The sequence below is a fragment of the Pomacea canaliculata genome, linkage group LG10 (genome assembly GCF_003073045.1).
Source record: "Pomacea canaliculata isolate SZHN2017 linkage group LG10, ASM307304v1, whole genome shotgun sequence".
NCBI lineage: Eukaryota > Metazoa > Mollusca > Gastropoda > Architaenioglossa > Ampullariidae > Pomacea > Pomacea canaliculata.
This window is the reverse complement of record NC_037599.1, coordinates 14,903,700-14,926,813: the sequence shown is the minus strand read 5'-3', so window position 1 is coordinate 14,926,813 and position 23,114 is coordinate 14,903,700. Positions and strand designations below refer to the sequence as shown.

Here is a 23,114-nt window from a genome sequence, read left to right as displayed (position 1 = left end):
ACACTTGAACGAATCGACAGCAGTAAAAGTATTGCATGTATACCAGTGGAAGGTAATTATATTTGATACTGAGACAAAAATGGGAATAATGGCTAAACCTAATTGCTAATGAAGCAACCACCAATTTTTATTTATCACATTTTTAGGCATTTTTTTCTCGGAATATCTTGAGCATATCTGCTGTTAGCAGTTGCATAAATAAATTCCAGCCTAAACTCATTGCTTTGGCTGAGGAAGTGTACAAAAATATCATGCTAAGTACTTATGGCTCTGCAGCTGCATCGACCATGCAAGAATTATTCTCTCCTTTCCCTTTGATAACACTAACCAGTGCCTTTTGAAAAAAAATCGCCACACTTAAGGTAAAGCAACTGTCTCTTCACATCTCCTCAACTTAAGAGAAGGTTCACTTACAGTTTCACTGTAGCTGTAAAGAATGAAAACACAGTAGCTATTTATCTGCAAGTAGTCCTGCAGAAATGTAGTGTCTATAAAGGTGTTTAGATCCAGTATGCAACCACAAGTAGGCTGTTGATAACCTTTTAAGCAAATTTCTATTATTATGACCACTTCATTACATGCCTACTCAAATTCTTGCATTCATGCACCATTTATGCGCTGCAAATGTCTTAGTGATATCTAGATGCTTCTTTTAAAAGGTGTATGCAATCTTAACTGAGTTGCTTATATAATATCATTGTTAATGTAAATGGGGCAAAGAATCTTATCAGTGTCCATAGCTCTAGTGAATGTAGGTAATTCACTGTGTTTAGAGCATAATTATAATGTGGAAGGTAAAGCCCAACCCTCTTTTACTATCATCACGTTCCATAAAGCAGGTATATCCATGCCTTCTTACCTGTCACACACAGGCCAAAGAAGGCTTTGAACTAGTGATTGTCTGCTTCACTGTTAAGGAAATTTTCCACCAGGCTATGAAGCTTCCCCCTTTTTTTATCCTTTTAGAGCTTCCGATGAAAAATAAATCTCTTCTTCATTGTCCTATTGTGGCCTGTGTGAAACTCTGTGCAACCCATCATTTGTGTAAAGAGGACTTCACTTTTGAACAATTAAAATGTCAAAATTGAGTTGATGTCCCCTCTAAAGGCATAGTCTTGTTGATCATATGTAGATAGGTGTGCAGAGCAGATAAGCCCACAAGTTTATATGAATAGATAGGGTCTCGTCCTTGCCAGTCTGTTTATTAATAATGCATTTCTAGTATATAGAAAAAATAATGCTTTACATACTTTTTTAAATGTAGGTCAGCCTGTTAAGTTGTATTTTTATGCAAGATTTGGAAGTTAACTCCAGGATCAACTGTATAACAAAGGCAATTACAGAAACTGAGGTATCTTACATTGATATTGTTTGGTCAATAGATTAATTGTACTCTACATGTTCGTTCATTTCATGTGAAGTTCACAGCATCTTAATTTCAACAGAGTAAAATTTAAAACATGCATTTTTTAAAATCTTATTCACTTCAATAAATATAAAATGTTAATTATAATTATCAGTATTTATAAGATAAATTTTTAATTCCAAGTGCATACATTCAATCATGTGTTCATAAAATACGATGAACATCCATCCTTCCTGACATGATATTACATACACAGTCAAACCAATATGATGTGGAATTAAGGCAAGTAGTAATTTCTGAACAAATATGTTTTTAAGTTAGATTTGAAGGTTGAGAGAGAGAGTGAAAAATAACGACAGAGCTGAGATCTATAGCAAACAAAACAAAACAAAAAATGGAATCCAGGTGTATCAGCCTAGACTGTCAGTTGAAGAATAGAAAGGAAAAATCTTCATGACAAGCATTCAGTAGTAGATAATTATGCCTGTGCAGTCTCCAAAACACACCTCATCTTTCTTATCAAGGTAAAACCATTTTGTATAATTACCTGGAGATGGAGAAATGAAAACTGTGATTATCCGTAGTTCATGTGATGAGAATTAAAAGCTTACCTGCTAATTTACACTGCGTAAAGTTCACTGTTGGAAAATGTGGCAATTTGCTTTATACTGAAAATGTTGTGTGTGTGAGAAGAGTGTAATTTAAGCATTGAAGAACTGTGCCCTGTAATACCAAGTTACAGGTCTTTCCTTGGGCAAAAGCGCTTATGACCCATGTGTATGACCCCATATGGCACGAACCTGTGTGCTTAAGTGAATCTACATGTTGTCACTTGTTCTGGCTGTTTTAATGTCTTGTGTTGGACCTTTGAGTTAATTGTCAACAGCCAATGTATGAAAAGAATCTGAATCACCTAGTGGAAGCCTACTTTTCCCTGCCCCAAAGGCTTTACACTGTTTGCCAAATCTGCTGGGAATAACTATACATTTAATAAAAAGGAATGCATCTTAAAAATGAATACAGTCAAATATCACTACTTGCCACCTACCGGGACCGAGCAAAAGTGGCATAGTAGCGAGAGTGGCATAGTAGTGAGGGTTCGTAAAAACGGCTTTATTTGCTCAAGTTACCCGTCAGTCCAAAGCAGGGGTGGGCAATTAATTTTCCCAAGGGGCCGCATGAGAAATTGGGATGGTTTTAGAGGGCCGGACTAATATAGTAAACTCAGTTTTACCCAATATGTATAGTATATATACTGGCGGGCGGGTGAGGGTTAGGAGAGACAGGAGGCCTTTGCCCAGGTCTGGTCCAAAGCTCTCAAGAATCGTCGGCTTCGCTAGCTGTCTCCTCTCATTCTCCCCCTCACCTGTTCATCCTCCACCCCTCCCAACCACATCCGCGCACCTGCATCCTGTCGCTAGTCGACCCCCTCACACCTTCCCTCCGTCACGTGGATGTCACCCAGCCAGCCTCCACCCTCCCTGTGTGCGTGCTATGTTCCATCCCCACTAACTGCGATGTCCCACACTACCGTACAGTATAATAATCGAGCACTGCGCGGAATTTTACAACTTGTGTCTTTTAAGAGTCACAAAAAAGTGGCATAGTAGCGAGAGTAGGGGGTGGCATAGTAAATTTTTTTTACATTGAATTTATAGTCGGGACCGAGCAAAAGTGGCATAATACCGAGAGTGGCATAGTAGGGAGATTTGACTGTACTGGCAAAGAAGCAGTCCACCAGTCTTGCAAGAATTTACAGATCTACTAAGTGGGTCTCAAAAAATAGTGTTGAGCTTGGTGCAAAACACTACTTTCCACAATCTGAATAACACTTCTCAGTTCTCATGACATATACCTCAAACAATCATCATGCACATAAAAAAATATAGACAAAAAATAATTACACTGCCAAAGATATCACTGGGAAAGATGGGATAATGTATTAGGTCTATCTGTGGATAAAATCTGAGTTGGCTCATTTTCTAACAAGTCCATAAGTCCAATGAATTGCTATACCTGTATTTATTTCAATGATGAGTCTTCTTTAGACTCATGTGTTGTCAACAATGTTACGTAGCTGAATGACAGTGATATGACATAAGTTCTCATTCTTACCTACCATCAATTAAAAATTGCTAATATTCCTCTGTATAGAAACTGCCCACAAAAATAAAATGTAAAGGATGTAATCAGTGATAAAATGCATAAACAGCTGAAATGAACTAGTAGTGTGACAATGGCTCCATAATCAAAGCATACTTTGTATATTTGCATTCTTGAAGGTTGATGCAAGAATGGAAGTGGTAGACAGCAATGAAAAATATTAACCACGTGCAGGGCACGTTTAGACACTGGGTGAGGACAAAATACTGATAACTTTATTTGCCATCCCAAATGCCAATGGTGATCATTAAATGAACAGTTTTGGGCACTGTGCTGGACAACCTAAAATCTGACTGCTTGTTACTTAGAAATGTGATGTTGATTCAAGGAATCATTTCATTAACTTCTTGTTGGAAAATCAAGCTTTATAACCGATGCAAGATTTGTAGAAAATATAGTGGACCTGTCTTTCACAAAAATAAAAATGCAAACAAAATATGTACAAGTGGTCCTCGGGTTACATCAGCACTGAGTTAAATTTGTTTCATGGTTACAACACATCTCCCATTTACTTTTTGCGTCGTAACACAAACTTCATGGTTTTTTTTAAAAATTACTGTTTTTTGAAAACAAAACTTGATCTTAATAATACACAAGTACTTAAAAATCGGCATGCATATCCTCTAAAGCATTGTAATAAAAAAAATTATTCAAAACACAACTATCTTACTACTTACAGTTGTTACAATCAATATTTCACTTCCCTTCAATACAAAGCTTAATTTTTCTTTTCTTTGGGAGGAATAAATGCTTGATTGCGCTTCTGCTGTCGCTTTTCTTTAGCCTTTTTGTCTTTCTCTACTCTGTCTTCTTTTTTCCTAGCATGTATCTGTTTAGATTTGAGGAAATATTCCCCTGTAGCAAGTTCTTTGTCTACCTTACTCTCTGGCTGCGGTGGTGGGAATGGCGTATATTCCTTCTTTACTCTCTTCTTCTGCTGCTTACGCTTTACATTTTTCGTTTTGAATCGAGGTAAGAAGCGGTCCCAACTCTCATATCGAAGGTTCTCATCTTTGCTAAGTTCATGTTTAATCATGATTGTCTTTATATTATACACTGGGTGAATGTTACGCATCGTGTCTTCGGCAATTTTACGTACCTCTCGAAGCCCTTTATGAGGGCCAACTGCTGCAACTGTACCACCCTGAACAAGAACATAGCAGTTTGTTAACAGTTCGATCGCCTTTAGTGTTGATCCATCTGGTCCAATTAACCGTTGTCGACGCTTTATGAAACGCTCTGAGTTTCGTACCATAGATTTAATCTTGATGATATCACAGGCAACTCCATCCTCTAACACTTTTATAGCATGTTCATATGGCACACTTCTTGAAAGAAGTTTAATACAGTCTCTGGCGTTAACGATCATGAAAGGATCCCATGTTTTTCTCGTTGTGGATACCGCCATGCTTCCCTCCACGAGATCCAAATCTGCTTTAATGTTGTATTCAGCAAATTTCTTTTTCACCAAAGGCCACCATTGACGCAGGTACTTTTCTCTGTATTTTGGGAAGAGGACTGCAAACGATGATTTAGCAGCTAAGCCATGAGGATTATCTTCTACAGAAAATTTTGGTTCGGTCCATCCTTCTGGAACGGTCAACACATCCTCACGCGTCGCCATGATGTCTCATTAAAAACTACGATTGCAGGGTCCGATCATTGACTCTAAAAAGAAGTAAATGATTATGCTCTTTTAAAGTTATTCAATATTACAAAAACTATACATCGCATTTAATATAATTATCTAAAATTATTTGACCTTTCTCTATTGCTTGTTTTATTTATTTAAGAAAAGGCAAGTTGCGAGCCTCGATTTGAGACGAAGCCAAAATGGACGTGCTTCCTGTGTGAAACGCATGATGAGAGAGTATGTTATAAGCATAGCAACAGTAAAAAACGTTTCACTCACCTTATGATGGAACGAAACGATATTGCAGATGACTTTTCACCACCTGATGATGATTTTCACCTGCCTATTGTGGACAATATTGACCACTTGGACTTTTTACACGATGATGATCCGCTTGATCAACCATTCTTTATTCAGAGAGTTAACTCGGACGAAATTGTTTACCAGCCGCGGCGTAGACGGGCTAAATTGATTGGCAAATATTTGATGGGAGATGTGTTAGGAGAAGGATCTTACGGGAAAGTGAAAGAAGTATTAGACACGGAGACCTTGTTCCGCAGAGCAGTGAAGATTCTGAAAAGAAAGAAATTGCGGAAAATACCTAACGGAGAACAAAATGTTCAGAGGCAAGATTTCAAAATTTACTCCTCAATACCTTCCTTTTTAAAGTTTACGTATACATTTAACACAGTAATCTGCTCAGCTTCACTCCTCTTTGTTAGATGGGTTTGTACACAATACTACAGTTTAAGCATCCGATTTCTATAACTCTGCCTTTCTGCTTCCATTGTTGACACACGAGCAATACATTCATACCAGGAGGAGTACTGTCATAGGGCTTTATTTATAGGTGGATGATGTCTCGGTTAATTTTAGGAGTTGGAGAGGGAGGAGTGGTACCCATTCAAAGTGAGGACTTTGACCAATTTTTGTTAAAATGAATGGAAATAAAATATTCTCAGGAAATTTATTCTTTGAAATCACCTCCAAATATCAGAGAGACCCACTCAGCTAGCATATATGGTCACAGATACAAAGGTGTATAAATCCTTGGCACGCCATAATGAAAAACTGCGTGTGTGAGAGAGAGAGAGCACTATGCAAGTCCACACTGTTTGCCAAATTCACACCAGGTTTTGCTGAAATGCTTCTTCTGGTACAGAGAGGTCTAGGTTTTGTTCGTTTTATATCTTTTGTTCCAGAGCATCATTATTTTAATGCTTTTCTCCAGAGCATCATTATTTTAATGCTTTTCTCCAGAGCATCATTATTTTAATGCTTATATTACTCATCATAAAATGATGACACCTCTGATACTGACATGACATTTTCACCTGCTGACATCATCATCTTAATTGGTACCACATGAAGAAGAAGAGAGAAAGAGAGCAGCAGCAGTACATCAGTGCATCACATTTTTGCAACAATTACAACTATTTCATGAATGTTGCTACGCTGACCTTACACATTCTTGACGCATGAAGTGGTAGATCCAAAGTTGACAATAAAATATCATTTGCAAAGAATTTGTGGGAGAATCAGTTACCAGACAGATAATTTGCACCAACCTCCTGGTCAATAAATATGTCACCAATTCAGAATCTCCAATGTAAACTTTATTTTAAAAAAAAAAAGGTAAACACCTATGCACTTTCAAGTATACTTACTAGTAATAATGTATGATAATGAATGCTGACCTAAATGCTGTTTCCTTACAGTGGAAAAGAAGTAAATAATGATAAATAGTAAGATCTTCTGACAGAAACATAAATGGACTGACCATGTTTCCTTTATTTCTTTTTTCCTGTATGGAATTCGATTTGTAATTTTAGACAAAAGATATGATGGTACTTGGAATTGCCATTTTCAATCCATATACATTTTCTTTATTATCTTTAGATATAGAGTAAGACTCATTATTTCAATTGTTCAGTATTGCCCAACCTTTTTAACCCATTTTAAACATACATTTTTCAGAGAAATACAGATGCTAAAAAGGCTTCGTCACAAGAATGTCATCCAGCTTATTGAGGTTCTTCACAATGAAGAAAAACAAAAAATGTAAGTACTTTTATAACTTCTGCAGAAACAAATATCAGAATAAAAGGTACAGAGGAGAGTCTGGAAGGGAATGCTATTTGCCATGGTGATAAGTTACTGATAACACATACACACAGTTACTGATAACACATACAAGTTTTGTTCACAGTGTTGTAGATTTCTTTTTTTTATATGATCTTGTAAATGTTAGCTATAATTTCAATAACATGTATAAAATATTTAATGGGTATCCATGTATCATTGCAAGCAAAGGGTAAGTCATTGTTATCTTTTGTTAAGCTGCAAAATGTGTAAAATGCCTCCTTTTGCATAGTAATGCATGCATATGATTTTATTGGTATAGGTACATGATTATGGAGTACTGTGTCAGTGAGTTGCAAGAAATGCTGGAATGTGCTCCAGATAAAAAATTTCCTATTTGGCAGGCACATTGGTGAGTTGCAAATGGCAGCATTAGGCAAAGAAAAAAAGGAAAAATTAAAAAATTTCAACAACACTATTTCATTATTTGCATAAAGTTTTTCAAGTTATACATTGATTTATCTATGGTGATTGTGTAAAAAAGTGTTTATATGTAAAATTTTGGTCAAAATAACACCCTTTTTCATAAATATTTAATGTCTTATCTAGTTCTGTACTCAGTATCTAGCTAAGCCATATGAAAATGATGGTCACACTTTAACAACTTCACTTTGTAATATAGCAAAAATGTGTATTATCTGAAGATTTGATCCTATTTTAAATTAGTTTTGTTTAATCGAGTCTGCTTTAACACTTATTTATAAATACTGTTTGCTGAGAGATTGTTTTAAGCCTGAGTGTTAGTATTTGTAATTTTGTTACCAATTGTAATAAAGCTAGTGAAACACTATATTGCAAGTTGGCATATGAAATAGTTTAATGACTGTCAAGATGGAAGATATAAAGTTATTGAAGTGCTCTATTTTAAATTTAATTAGCTCAAAATTTTTGTTTTTGGTAGTAATTATTCTGCTGTGAATTTGGCAATGCTGTGATTTTGATTGCAGGTATTTCTGTCAGCTTGTAAATGGTCTGGAATACCTCCATAGCAAAGGCATTGTGCATAAGGATATAAAGCCAGGCAATCTACTGATCACACAAGATGAGGTGCTCAAGATCACAGATCTTGGAGTGGCAGAGGTTGGAGTATTGTGCTACTGTGATAGAATAGTGTGAAATATTAGGATATTGTAAATGTCTCACTGGTTTTTCTCATCCATAAAATGCAAGAGTTTTCAGACCCTCAGTGAAATTTTTGGTTCATATAAATAAATGTCAAGCATTTTATCAACTTAGTCACAGAAAAAAGTACATGTTAATGTACACATATTAATATTATTGTGATTTTGATTTATGATGTCAAGAAGCTCTTTTAATTATGAGTCACATTATTCTATGTATATACAACTGACATTTCTGATAAGTAATAAAAACGAATCTCATTTTTCCCCCCAGGCTTTAGACGTATTTGCTGTAGATGATACATGTCGGACAAGCCAGGGTTCACCAGCATTCCAACCTCCAGAGATTGCAAATGGTCTTGATACCTTTCCTGGCTTTAAAGTTGATGTTTGGTCAGCTGGAGTTACTTTGTAAGTTACTTTGTTGAATTTTTACAAACTGTTGAGTAACACTTGTTAGGACAATAAATGAACGGTTGACACTTTTTAACACTGCCTTTTGTTTATCCATCATATTTTAAAAGTTTTTCTTCTTAGGGCAGGGAAAAAATTTTGATCAGTTAACTACAAAAATTGATCTTGATAGCAGAAAACCAATGGTATGATATGCCATTCGTTTTCTTGCAGTAAATCTTTGAATAAGTCTAGCTGATGAAAGGCACAGAAGGTGCCTGTAAAAAAAAAGCCTACAAGGAACAATTTAAAAGAAAATTCTGTTCCCACTTAACCTAAAAATATTCACAAATGAGGTAGGCCTTAAATGTACTCTTGATACTGTGATGATTTGACAAAATGACTATTAAGTTATGATTGCAACAAATTTGACGACGTGTAATAAATTCAGATTAAATTTTTTTGCATAAAATCTTAAAAGATTTCTTGGGATGATTTTAATGTATGCTATCCCCTTAAATTTTGTAAATATTTTTTTCACTTATTCACAGCAAAGCATATAAATTGTGTCATTTTCAGCAAGTAAACACAGCAGATTGCAAATGAATATGTGCCAAATTCAAAAATTTTTATTCCAAAACTATAGCATTAAAAAAGGACTCAGTCTGATAATTTAATTTAGGTTGGTGATTTGACTTTTCTTGCAAGGTACTTTTTTTTTCAATGGTGACATGAGGACATATATGTCAAGGACGTTTTCACTATTTTAGAGCCTATTATATCCCTGAAAGTTATTTTTCATCATCATAAGTTACATTTATTTATTTCTACTTGATGTTTGACTATTTAAATAATCTTCTTTAGGACTAGATATCGCAGTGACTATATATGTGTTTAAAAATATTTTTTGCAAATGCAGTTGGATATATCGAATTTCCTTTAGATTTACAACAAACTGCAGTTTCATGATGAATTGCAGTAGAAACAGTTTGTTTTATTTATTTTTGTTTTATTTTGAACATGAATTATGATTGTCCTGTTAGATTTATTTTTTTTTGTAATGCTGGTAAGTGGTTAGAGCACAGGCCTCTGAACTGAAATGTTCCTCTGTTCAATCCCCATGTGGCACAGTGAGCTTACGCAAGCTGACCCACCTGTTGGAGAGAGTTGGGTAAAGTATGGCAGCGAGGGAGAGGATATGGACATTGCCTTCACAAAAGGCCTCAGTAATAGTGAAGTGTATAACACCTCACTTCTCTATGTCCTAAAAAGATTAGGAGACAGCCTTTACCTTTTTTTTTGGTCTGTGCGCTAGGGATCTTGGAGCAAATCATACCTTATCATTCAAAATTCCTCTTGATTTTAAAGTTGTACCATTTTGTTTATCAGTCATGGTTGATTACAGTCAAGGTGGAAATTATGTGACTACTTGGCTGGAGCATTCTGAAGATAGTCATTTTGATCAACACTTTTTTGGTAATAAAATGCTTTAGTTACATGATTTTGGTGCCTATGATTGTAATAATGATGAATGATCTTAACACATATCTATGTGATTTTCAGGTACAACATCACAACAAGCTTGTATCCCTTTGAAGGAGACACTATATACAAATTATTTGAAAACATTGGAAAAGGACATTTCACTATACCAGAGGGTGTGGATAGTCTTATGGCTGACTTATTAAGAGGCAGGTTACTTTCACAGTTCTGTCTGGAAACTATTTATCACTATTACTGTTTTCATAATTTATGATTGTCTAATGAACTTTGTTATTTCACTTACAATTTGTGTGTGTGAGAGAGAGAAGCTGGAAGGAGGCATATTGTGTGTGATATTTGAATATTCACAAGACAGTCAAACCTGGGTTTTCCATGCCGTGTCTCTGTGTGTGTTTGTCTTGCACCTCTTAAAATCCAAATGTAAAAACAAATAAGGCTTTACAGACTCCATGGCATGAATTAATGCCTCAAACTTAAAATTGATATAAGAAAAATGGCTTTTGAGAAATTTATTATAATATTGCGATTCACCTGTTCAAAAACTGCTGTGGCTGAAGTAGAGGGATTAACATCAGCTTGACTTTCAGCCAGTCACCTGCACTTTACACTTTATCATGACTAAGATAGTGCAGTGTAATCTGTATTAAGCACAAGTGTCGGAAACATCTGTGTGGTGTTGCTGAATGCAGACTACCTCAGTTTTAATTCGTTCCCAACTAATGTGTATATTTTGTTGCAAATTGAGAGGACAGTAGTTGTAGTTTATTGTCCAAAACCAAGTAACATGCTACTGGCACAATGTATTGGAGTGTCAAGTGATGTAAGAACTATGCTGTAAAAAAACAAACAGTTTTTGAGTAAAATCTTTGAATTTAGTACACAAGATATTGCCATGAGTTGTTGGACAGTATAAGCTTTTTGTTTATGTGATGACCCATTTTAACTTCCCATCTTTCACTGGTCAATCTATACTTTAGATGGTGCACTAATATAACCTGTCAGGAACTGATGTGGGCTGCTGGGGAGTCTAGTACAATTTATGCCTTTTGTGTGTTTTCTTTCACTCTTTGTGTGTTTTCTTACACTGTAAGAGTCAATATCATTTCTTCAATCCTAAGCATATTTTGCAGTACTCTTTGTGTTAAAGTATGCAGGAAATTCAATGGCAATGCTTGGTTTGTGAATTTAGCTCTGAAGCATGTTTAGTTTTGGTACACTTTAAAAGATTTTACCCTTGGTTCCAAATGAAAATCAACTTAGAGCAACATTTTTTTACAAATATGTTGATGTCACTGACATTGCAAGAATGTGTGTGTGAGAAAGAGAGAATGTGTGTCTGTGTGTTTTGAGACAGAGAGTGTTGACATCCAAAGCATAGACACACTAAACCAGCAGCACTTGAAAAGGTTGTGATGGTCCAGCTCCTGTACCAGATCTCCAGCCACAATCTACTTGAGCCATTTTAGTCAGCCTTTTATGAGGATCATTCAACTGAGCTGGCATTGCTGTGAATGGTGAATGACCTATTTTTGCATATAAGGTGGATCACATCTCCTTACTGTCAATGCTGGATCTGCTAACATACATTCAACCATGACATCTTTCTCCAATGTTACTTTCAGTCTTGTTGGTATGTTTTTGAACTGGTTCCAGTCCTACCTGACTGATCACACTTAAGCCGTAGTAGCTGTAGGCACCTGATCTTCACTTGCTCTTTTGAAGTACACAGTGCCTCAAGGCTCTGTTCTTGGACCTCTTTTAATGACAGTGTACTGCTTTGTTCCACCTTTCATTCTCTTGGATCTGCACTATTATATGTATGTTGATGATACACAGTGGCTAGTATCTACCCTCACTTCCCAGCTAAAGCAGGTAGACTATGTGAAAGCCTGGGTGTCCATCAATAAATTGAAAATGAATGATCACTAAACTAGTCTATAGGTCCATCTTCCTTAAGCTTCACAGGTTGGTGACATCAGACCCTTCCTGTCAGTTTCTGCCACCAAAAGAGGTGGTCTTGTGGTGCAATGGTTAGTGCCTGTCACCAATACAGTAAAACACCTATTTTCCCCCCTTCCCCGCAGTCAAAAAAGCTGTGTTGTCTTGGCTGGATTACTGCAGACTGTTTATTGATCTCCCTAGCTTCCTCCAGGACAAAATTCAGAGGGCTCAGAATAATGCCATTTGTAGTGTCTTCTGCAGGCAGAAACAGTCCATTTTACACCCTCCTTCACTGGCTGCCAGTCTGAGCTTGCTTTGATTACAACATTGCCACACTGTATTACAATTGTCTTCATAGTCTTGCCCCACCATATGAGCTACCAGTGCCTTACCAATGAAGTCGGTTTCTTTGGCCTGGTTGTGTAACCACGCATTAGACTCGAGAAATTCATCAGATACTTCTTTTTCCCTTTTCCTTCTCAGGCCCCAGTGTTTAGAATTCTCTTCCCATTTCACTTTGAGCTGTGTCTGTGTTTAAAGCCTTCAAATCTGACTTCAAAATCTTGGCTCTAAGAATTATCTTGCATAATTAAGAGTACTGTTCCATTCACTCCTCATTTCATTATTGCATCTAGTTTATGTTTTTGTCATGGTATTGTCTGTTTGCAGATGTTTGTGCTTTTTGCATTAACTTTTGGTTTGTAGTCTTTAGTGTGCAGCACATTGAGCTTGCATCCACACAGGGAAATGACCTTTACAGGTGTTATTATAATCATCATCATCATCATCTAGACATCACATCTGTTTTGCTGAACTGAAGCCATGCATGTCAGTAACTGATTTGAATGAGTGTGACTCGAATGAAGTGTATCTTCAACATTGACAGTCAAATCACAAAAGAGCAGTAAGAGCTAAAAAAAACACTAAAAATGAATGCTGGATTTTTTTTTACAGTCATGTAACAGCTATGTGTGGAATAGATTATGTATAAATAATTGTGAAAATTCATTACTTAGTATGTCTTTTTCTCCTAAGAACCTTTGTTAAGATTTGTGCCAGTCACCAGTTAAAAACATCTCTCACAGCATTTGACTAAAGGTAAATCACCCAGCAGATTGGTGATTAGTCTGCATCATCTGTTCATTGAAGACTTCCATTTCATTTCAGTACATTTCAGAAATATTTTATACATTTAGTTAATGGCTTGGAGGCTATAAACAGACTTTATATCTCTAGTCATGAAAACTATTAGTAGTAATATTTTGAAGGACAAAAAGGTTAATCTTTTGGCCTGCTTGGTAAACGACAACATAGTAAGTGGCAAAATGCTTAAGTGATGTAGCTTTGCTTTCCTGCACAGGAGCCAGACTTTGCACTATGTATTGAGGACATGGTGCTAAACACATACTTTGCAGCTGAATATTGATCTGATCATTTGGTATTGTCTTTAAAAGACTTGGAAACCATAAGGGTAACAGTTTCATGGCAAGATTTTTTACTAGTCAAAGTTCCTTGCTCAGCCACTGAGTTAAATGTGGTGTTTCAACTATAAAATATTTGACTGAACTGTACAGTTCATAACTATACACTTGCTATTTCTTCTTAGACTGTTACTTGTCCATAAGATTTTTTTCATTTCTTGTACCTCTCATTATTTGAGGAAGTGGAGTCTCAATAAATAAGCAAAATATTCTCATTCAGCACGCTTGCTTGCTTCTGTAAGTAATATACACTAATTATTGCTGTATTATCTTTTTTAAAAAAAAACTGCTCACTGTTGGTTGCTCCTCAGTCTGCTGGCACACCTCATTTAGGGTTTATCTTTTTCTTTTTGCCAGATTGCTTAACGCACAACATCATACGGACTAGGGGCAACTGAAAATCTCATTTTCTTAACTGATTTGAGGGTAATATTCTGGTAGTATGACCTTGTTGGTTTTCATATTATCATATCTAAAAATCAGTCAGAAGAGAAAACATTTTTAATTGCTTTTGTTTAGGTAGGTGACTAGTATAGGAGTGCTGAGGTAAGAGTATTCTGCTGATAGTAATACTCCCTCCCCACAGTCCCTTCATTGTGATTGGCAATCACTTGATGTTTTTCTCAACCAAGTATGAGGTAGGAGCAGTGATCCTGCTATAGTTATGTTATTAAGTATGGTTTGAAGAAACATTTTGCTCAAAAAAAATTTATTTTCTTATGCCCATTTTATCATTTGTATTGATTACATGTAAACTTGAGTATTGATGAATATTTTATTCAGGTATGCTAGCCAAAGATGCTTCAGTGCGCTTTTCACTGCAAGAAATAAAACAGCATGAGTAAGTTAAGATTTTGTTCACCTTGTTTGTGTTAAAGTTGCCATTATTATCTCTGTCTTAGTGGAACTCTTTAAAATTGAAAGACCTTTGCATATCCAAGGGAGACAGTTGTTAATGAAAAGGTTTAGTGTGCCTATACTTCTTAATGCATTACTAAATATAAAGATGAGTGTTACTGTTGTTCTAATCAGTTCAGTGTAATAACCATGACTTTCCATGACAAGTGTATTTAAAAATTGTTGAAACTTATTTAAAAGGTTTTTTTTCATTTACAGAACTTTGAACTTACAGATCTATTGATAAGCAGCATTTTTAATGTATTGTATAGATAAGAAGATTTTATTTATCCCAGAAGGCAGTACAGGGCAGCTGGATATGAAAGCACAAAACAATACCACAACATATTCATATCCACCAAAACAGACTTATATGTTCATGCTTCAGACAGCTGCATTCTTTTGCACACAGTAACATGCAGAAGTCTCACATCCAAAAAAAATGAAGGACAGCCTCAATCTGTTGGTCCTACATGCAGGTACACAGACTCAGCAGCTTGATGTAAGGTGGAAAAATTATCCTAACAGGACAGGCCTGTCATCATAAAGGATTTCGGACACTTTAAGAAGTGTCTGCCTGTTAAACAGAGACTGAAGAGCACTCTGAGCTGTCCCAAAGACTTTGGAACAAGTGGATACAACATGATGTAAGCTGCTCCTATCCTTCACCAATAAACTGTTGTAAAAACAGATAAACGAAAAGGACAGCATGCTATGTGCATGATCTAGAAAATAGCAGAAGAAATCGCTGGAAGACAGAGAAAGACTTCATCTTCTGGAAAAGGAAGAGGCGCTGATGAGCCTTGTGTATGACAGCTTGAGTGTTGTGAGCCCAGTGGTCTCCTATCAAAGATGATGCACAGGTATTTAAATGTAGTGACAATCTCCACCTCCTTGTTGTGGATGACATTAGCGGGACTTGAAGAATTTTTTCATGTTTCATTTCTATAATATCTGTGGGAAAAATGTCAGTCACAAACATACTATTTGATGAAAGCAAACAACAGTGGTGCATGGGCATGTGGATTCTCCAGGTGTTTGAACAAAGTATGAAGGATAAACACTTTAGCATCATCAAAACTTCGTTTGTTTAGCATTATCAATACTTCATTTGGTTAGCATTATCAACACTTTGTTTAGACTGGTATACAAATTGCAAGGGGTCAAGACAATTGTTAGTGGCATTTAGAATCAGTGCTGGGATCTTCTTCTTCTTGTTCCTATTCACCCCCAGTGGAGCATAGGGCCGCAACCACACCCCACCAGCGGACCCGGTTCTAGGAGTCCCTTTCCAGTTGGGACCATATCATGCCAGCTGTCTCTGCCTCTCTGTGGACTTTTCTCCTCCACGTCTGTCTGGGTCTCCCAACCCTGCGCCTCCCCAAAACAGACATCTGTTGACAATAGTGATGGCATTTGTCGCTCTCCATGTCTCAGATCAATACAGAAGGATGGACTTTACATTTGTGTTAAAGATGCAGATCTTAGTGTCTAAAGATAAAGCCTTGGTGTTCCAGATAGCTGGTAGGGTGTGGAATGCAAGCCTGGCTTTGTTTATTCGGCTTCTTACATCTTCATCTGTACCTCCATCTTTGCTGACTATACTGCCAAGGTAAGTGAAACGGTCAGACTCTGTAATACATTCCCCATGTAGTTGTAGTGGGGCTTCTTGCTTGTTGTTGACCCGCATTACCTCCGTCTTCTTGATGTTGATGGTCAGGCCAGTCAATGCTGCTTCTTCTGCGAGCCGAGTCAGTTTTATCTGTGCGTGTTGCTTGTGGGACAACAGACTGATGTCATCTGCAAAGTCGGGATCCTCAAGTTGCCTGGTGAAGGTCCACTTAATGTCGATGCGGTCTGTCTGATGAGTCATGGAAAGACCTCAGTTTTATCTTCATAGTTGCCACAAGCAGGTGGGGGTCTGTGGCTGCATCTGCACCTCGCTTTACTCTGACATCCAGCAGACTCCTTCTAAACTGGCGATTAATGGTGATGTGATCGATCTGATTTTCTGTATTTCCATCTGGTGAAGTCCACATGGTTTTGTGAATGGTTTTGTGCGGAAAAACTGTGCCTCCGACTACAAGGTTATTAACAAGCAGAATTCTGTGAGCAGCTCGCCATTTTCATTGCAGTTGCCCACACCATGCTTTCACATTATGCGTCCTTTGTCTGTGTTGTTATTTCCAACTTTGGCATTCATGTCGCCCATTGTGATCTTAAGGTCTCGTTTTGGAGTACAATCAACCAGTGCTTGTAGGGAGTTGTAAAAGTCTTCTTTTTCCTTTTCTTTAGCTGCTTGGTAGGTGCATAGCACTGGATGATGGTGATCTTTCTTCCTTTGGAGTTCAGCCTTACTGATATGAGTCGTGTGGAAACTGGTTCCCATGCTGTTAGTGCTCTTGCAGCCTCTGTTGTCATCAGTAGAGCTACTCCTTTTGTGTGGTCATGGTCAGGGTCTTCATGTCCAGAGTAGATAATAGTCTCCCCTGACGAAAGTCTGGTCTGACCATTGCCATTTCACCTTGTCTCTCATAGGCCGAGGAGTTTGGTGTTATAGTTCTTCATTTCCTGTGCTACCTGAGCTGATTTACCTACCTCGTATAGGGTTCTGATGTTCCAGGTCCCTATCCTGGTTTTTGCCTTGGCTGTGAGAAGATGGGTCAGCGAGCTGGCTTCCCAAGGGCTTTTGCCAGCATGCATCATAAGCCCTTCCGAAGAGGGATCTTTCCATCCAGGCTCTCATTGTGCAGTTAATATGTTAACGGTTTCTGTAGCGTTTAATTTTTTTACAGGGTGGGGTTTGCTAGCCCCACGCCCAACACTCCTCCTTCATCCAGGCTTGGGTCAGGCATGTTACCCGAGTGGTTTCCAGGCGGAGTTCAGTGCTTAGATGATTACCTCCAATACTTTCATGACCAAGAATGTTAAAGCCACTGGTCTAAAGTCATTGAGACAATGCACAATTGCACCCCTCCTGTACAGTTGTCCTCACTCAGGAAGAAAGGTGTTGATGTAAATAGAAGCCAACAAGTGTTTTCTCTACCAGCGCTGTCTAACATGGAAGAACCAGACACATTCAGAGTGTACTTTATTCCATGCTTTTACCAAGCTAAGCCACACATTGCTTTTATCCTTTTGTATTTTTTCTTCTGCCACAATCTACAATTAGTACTTCAGCAAGAGCAGGCAACCGTGAAAGCAATTTTGTCAAAACCCTTCTCCGGTTTGCAAACAGCACTAAGAAAACTGCTAAATGCTGATTTGGTTGATTCCACAGGACTCCTCAACTGAAAGACCCTCATTGAGATGGAACACAAGAATCTAAAATTTCCATCAACCTTCCATTTGAAAGAACAATGAGAAGCTTTTTTTAGAAGTGGGATAATGGTAGACAATTTCCAAGCAGCAGAAATGCAGAGTGAATCCATAGAGCACTGAAATAGGTGTTGGAAAATGCCTCCAAGTTGGTGTGTGCTGAAATATAATGTTCTGCCACATATTCCATCTGGACCTGAAGCCTTTTGAAACTTTACTCACTGAAACAGGATCAAGAGAACTGAACACATTTTTCATTTTTACGGAGAAGTCATGTATCTCAAACCACCAAAGAAACCATTAAGAGCATTAGATAACAGGTAGGGTTGTACTATCAACGCCTGAGATGGAGATTTTGGCTTGTCATTATGTGTGTAGTATCTGAACCATGTTACTGCTTACAGAAAAAAAAATTGAAATTATTGCAAAGATCATCATCATAAATTTAAAATGTCAAACTTTTATGAATTTTCCTATTGCAAGCAAGTGAAAATTTGCCATGGTAATTGGCAGTACTTCATTTGCATCGATATTGCATTTATAAGCCTTATCTTAATGTTGGGTACACATTTTCATAAATTATTATCAGTGTAAATTTTAGTTATCCTGTATGTTAATATACTCTCTAAACTGCAGCCATAGTCATTCACTGTGTCAGAAAAATGAATTATGTTTTCATTTAGACCAATACAGGGCATTCATTTTTCCAGCTGGTTTCGGAAGAAGCACCCACGGACGCCAGAGCGTGTTAACTTTCCTCCTCACCCAGAAGGAGGAGATATTTTACGAAGTATGACAGTCATCCCATATCTGGAGGCCTTGCATAACCCAGCATCCCCTTCATTAGACCAAGATAATGCTGAATTTGAGGATATCGGTACATACACTTATGCTGCTTGTGGTAAGTGCCACAATCTGTTATCTGAATTTTCCATAATTGTTTTATGTATTTATAGATATGATTTATGAGTAACATTCACAATTTCAGTGGTGAATGCAAACATAATCATTATTACTAATAGGTAATGCACAGCCTTTCTCAGAAGTTTCTGAGCATCACCATGACCCACTGTAATTTATTGCAACAAGAAGAGAGAGAGTGTGTGTGTTGGGGGAATGTGTGAGTGAGTGAGAGAGAGCCTGTGTATGTTGGGATAATGTTTGTGTCAGGGAATGTGTAGGTATGTTGGGTAATGTGCATAAGATTGTGTATGCTGGAGAATGTATGTGTGTGAGAGAGAGCTTGTATGCATTGGGGAATAGTTTGTCTGAGAGAGTATGTGAGAGTGCATGTTGGAGTAATGTACATGAGACTATGCTGGGGAATATATTGTGTATGAGTGTGTTGGGGAATGTGAGAGCATATTTTGGTGGGGGGTGTGTGCGTGTGATGGGGAAATGTGCCGTAAGTGCAACTGAACATCATTTTCATACAAATTATATCTAAATAAGCAAAGTATGGGCTGATTTAGATAAGAAATGATTTTATTTATCCCAACTCATAAGAGTTAGAATTGCACAGTATGGCAACAACAGTCAAAAATACCACCACACATTCATACCCACTCCTCCAGACAGACCCTCAAACAATTATGATTCTGATTTTCAAATGATCATCACTTATTTGCATACAGTAATGTTCATTCAGGTACACAGAATCAGCAACGAGACCAAAGTTTGCAGAACTTTTCCAACAGGATATGTGTATCATCACCTAGAATTGTAGACACTTTAATGCTAATGTAGAGTGTTACTTGATGGTGACATTTTCTTCTGTGAAGTTTTGCTAGGAATCAGAATACTAAGAAAGCTATGCCTTCTTATGCAGTCTATACTTCAGACTGTGAGGGGCTTCAGCCTCCAAAACCTTATGTCTTCTTATAGAATTCGCCTTCAGGAGAAACATTTAAATGTTCTAATGAGAATAAGATGTGAAAATGGATCACTTGCTGATCACAACTTAAGTGATGCTGTAGTGTTGTGGAAAAAGAAGAAAAAAAGACTATATAATCTTCACAAATAGGATAGCAAAGAACATTTAAAGTGACAAGATTTAACCTGTGCATTGATATGATTGATGGAAGTGTGTAACATTAGCTAACAGCACCAGTGAGACTGACACAAAGATAAATTGGTTTGCAAATGTAGGATTCTATGATCAGACTAATGATAAAGAAAGGTGATTTGTCAATAAAAGAGAACAAATCTGTTTGATTTTTAATAATAAAAATAAATGCAAAATATATAAAGGGCATACTCACACTCCTTAGGAGCCTTCTCTTGGCACTTAAGAATGAGACATGGGCAACATAACAGGGACAGAATAACAAGCAAACAACACATGATAACGCAGGATAAACAACAGCACTGTTGACGAATAAAAGACAAATCTAAACACCAGAAGAGGATCCAAGTAGCAAGAACTGACAGCATCAAGATTTTGCAAAAGGAAGACAAGAAGGGAAGTAGCAATAAAAGGAAAAGGGGTAAAGGGTATGAAAAAGGACTAGCATTGTGTGTACTGTTGTTAGAAGTAATGTTTAAGGAAGAGGAGCATTTTTCAGTGTACAATTAACCCTTAGCATACCAAGAGGGGTCCTTGGAGAACCTAGAGAGTGACTTTTAGTGATCCTACTCTAATATAACAACTTATTTACTCTTGATTTTTGTATGTCCCTTGTCAACTTACGATAACTATTATATAATTAAACTTATAAAATGTTCTTTTAAACAAACAAAAATAAAATGCAAACATTTTGTCTGGGAGACACATAGGAAGATAAGCACAACTGTGATGTGCTAAGGACTGTAGCAATGCCAACACATGAATCTGTACCATTTATTTTAGTGAAATCATATAACTGGTTGTACAGGAATATTATACAGTATGTAATCAGAAGTAAAAATGTACACACTGTATTGTTAAAATTTTACATGTAAAAATGTAGACACTTATGAAGTAGAGAATATGAATTTTATTGGCTAACAACTGTTAAAAGAAGCAAAATATTTGATTCTAAAAATACTTGCATTGCTGAAATATTGTTTCAGAAACACCCCAAACCTAATTTGAGTAATCTGTCACAACAAACAGTTGAGAATTTTTTTTTTGATGGGGTCCTCCGAGGATCCTAGTTTGGTAAACAACATTGATGACGTAGACTTGGTATGTTAAGTGTTACATCATTCAATAGTGGGTAGATGGCGTATATGGAAAGGGAAAGAGTTCCATTATTTCACAGTAACCTAAAAGTCCTGTGACCATGTGTTGTTGTTCTGGTGACAGGAATAGTTAGGAGATGGTCATCAGACGAGGAGTGGAGTTGTCTAGCTGGGAGGTAAGGGAAGAGAAATTAGAGAAATAATCAGGGCAGGAGCCAGCAAAGACAATTTGTACTGAATGCGAGAATGGATGGGTAGCAGTGCAAAAAACGATGGAGAGGAGTGATAGGTCCTGTTTCCTAGCTCTAAGCACCAGACTTGCGGCAGAGTTCTGTACTTTCTGGAATTTGTGAAGAAGGTATGCAGTGTAGCTGGCAAGCAAGGAGTTGCAGTAATCAAACGGAGAAAGTACAAATGCACAGACAAGAGTGGTGGTAGTATGTGTAGAGGGAATCAAATCAAACTTTATTGTCTGTCCGAGGAAGTCCACAACAGAAATTTTTCTTTTCCTCACAAACCCAACCAATATATTAACATAATATCAATATATATATAGCATAATGGGCAGACATACATAACCATACAAGACATTTAACACATATGCGCACCTACACCTTCTGACACATACAGTGACAGATGGTACTGATCTTACATTGCTCAACAGGCAGACTGACAGCTGTAACTTGTTTGTTAAGAGTCATGTCTGCAGTGATAATGAATCCCAGATTCTTGATGGATGATGAAAAGGGGATGTTGGTTTTGCCCACCTTGATGCGATTTGGAGGAATAAACGAGTGAAGATTGATTTCTTCTTTTTGAACATAGGAGGGCTTCCATTTTATTATCACTGAGTTTAAATTTGTTTGTTACCATCCAGTCCTTGATGTTGCTGATACAGACTTCTATGATGCTAGTGATTAATAACTTATTTTGTTGTATATCATATATCAGAAAAAGCAGTGAAAATGTGTTTGTTTTATTGGCAGCCTTGTTTTACTTGAGACTCATTTTTCATTAAGATGGTCCCTGGGGCACTTCCACACTTGATGCTGAGTAGGCTGACGAAATGGCAGAATTTGGTGCTGGAGACAAGCAGAAATAGAACAAAGACACTCAAAAATGTCATCAAGGCCACCTTAACCACTGTACCATCACCAGTCTAGACCTGATTATTTTAAGCCTCAGGATAGGGCCCAACAGGCAAAACTGGAATTGAAGGCAAAAAAACTTGCTGGAGCCCTTCCACTTTGCATGTTTGGGCTTGTGGATGCTACCAGCTACATCTCAATAACTGTTGTGACAAGGTAAAGAGCAAGAAGTTTCAGATAGGACATCTCCCCTCTGTCAAGATTTGTTTACTGTTTCATGCAGTTTTTAACGGTAACCATAATTTTTGTTGGCAATGTGTAATGGCAGTGAGGCATTTCAAGGAGTGGGAGAGAAGGACATTAGGAAATGGTGGCTAGAGGTAGTTGCATTGGTGATATAATAGGCAGCAAAGTGATGACTATAGACTCTGTTGGTATCTTGTAGGAAACAAGATCATCATTTGTAAAAAATATTTGCATTTGGGCTAACATTGTAACAGAATTGAATAAGTCAAGTAATTGCTGAAGAAGTCAAGAAGGATGTCAGAAGTAAGATTTCAAAAAGTTCAACATTAGCCTAACTTTTCTTTCCTCAGAAAATATTTTCCCTAAAAAGTCCCTTCTTTGAAGTATTATTTAACAGAGTACACAATGGGAGGTGAGAGTTGAACTGTTTGATTCAGTTAACATACGTGGTTGAAGAAGGTGCATGATGAAGGAAGAGAATTGGGCTTGTGGCTGCACTAATTAATAAAATGTTGTTCATGCGTTAGTTGCTGTGCATTCATGGTTCATATGAGTGAAGATGGCTTTCAAACAATTGCACCCCTCCTGTACAGTTGTCCTCACTCAGGAAGAAAGGTGTTGATGTAAATAGAAGCCAACAAGTGTTTTCTCCACCAGTGC

The 23,114-nt window shown here is 37.2% G+C and overlaps 2 protein-coding genes across 2 annotated transcripts in view; one reads left to right on the top strand and one right to left on the bottom strand.

The window, feature by feature from the left end:
* Positions 1-3,371: 3,371 nt before the first annotated feature.
* Positions 3,372-5,192, bottom strand: LOC112574576 (KRR1 small subunit processome component homolog). The gene has a single exon (XM_025255748.1). It carries the CDS (start codon positions 5,151-5,153, stop codon positions 4,248-4,250), a length of 906 nt encoding a protein of 301 aa, XP_025111533.1. The 5' UTR covers positions 5,154-5,192; the 3' UTR covers positions 3,372-4,247.
* A 159-nt stretch (positions 5,193-5,351) lies between these two features.
* LOC112574575 (serine/threonine-protein kinase stk11-like) overlaps positions 5,352-23,114 on the top strand; it is a 24,486-nt gene continuing 6,723 nt past the window's right edge. Inside the window, exons 1-8 of the mRNA XM_025255747.1 lie at positions 5,352-5,788; positions 7,140-7,223; positions 7,567-7,656; positions 8,252-8,384; positions 8,700-8,836; positions 10,382-10,509; positions 14,527-14,584; positions 18,669-18,859. Coding sequence (XP_025111532.1) covers positions 5,445-5,788; positions 7,140-7,223; positions 7,567-7,656; positions 8,252-8,384; positions 8,700-8,836; positions 10,382-10,509; positions 14,527-14,584; positions 18,669-18,859 — 1,165 coding nt within the window. The 5' untranslated portion in view covers positions 5,352-5,444. The remainder of the gene's footprint in view (positions 5,789-7,139; positions 7,224-7,566; positions 7,657-8,251; positions 8,385-8,699; positions 8,837-10,381; positions 10,510-14,526; positions 14,585-18,668; positions 18,860-23,114) is intronic.

Coding starts and splice junctions, on each gene's coding strand:
- LOC112574576 (XM_025255748.1), bottom strand. CDS start 5,153: ATGGCGACGCGTGAGGATGTGTTGACCGTTCCAGAAGGATGGACCGAA.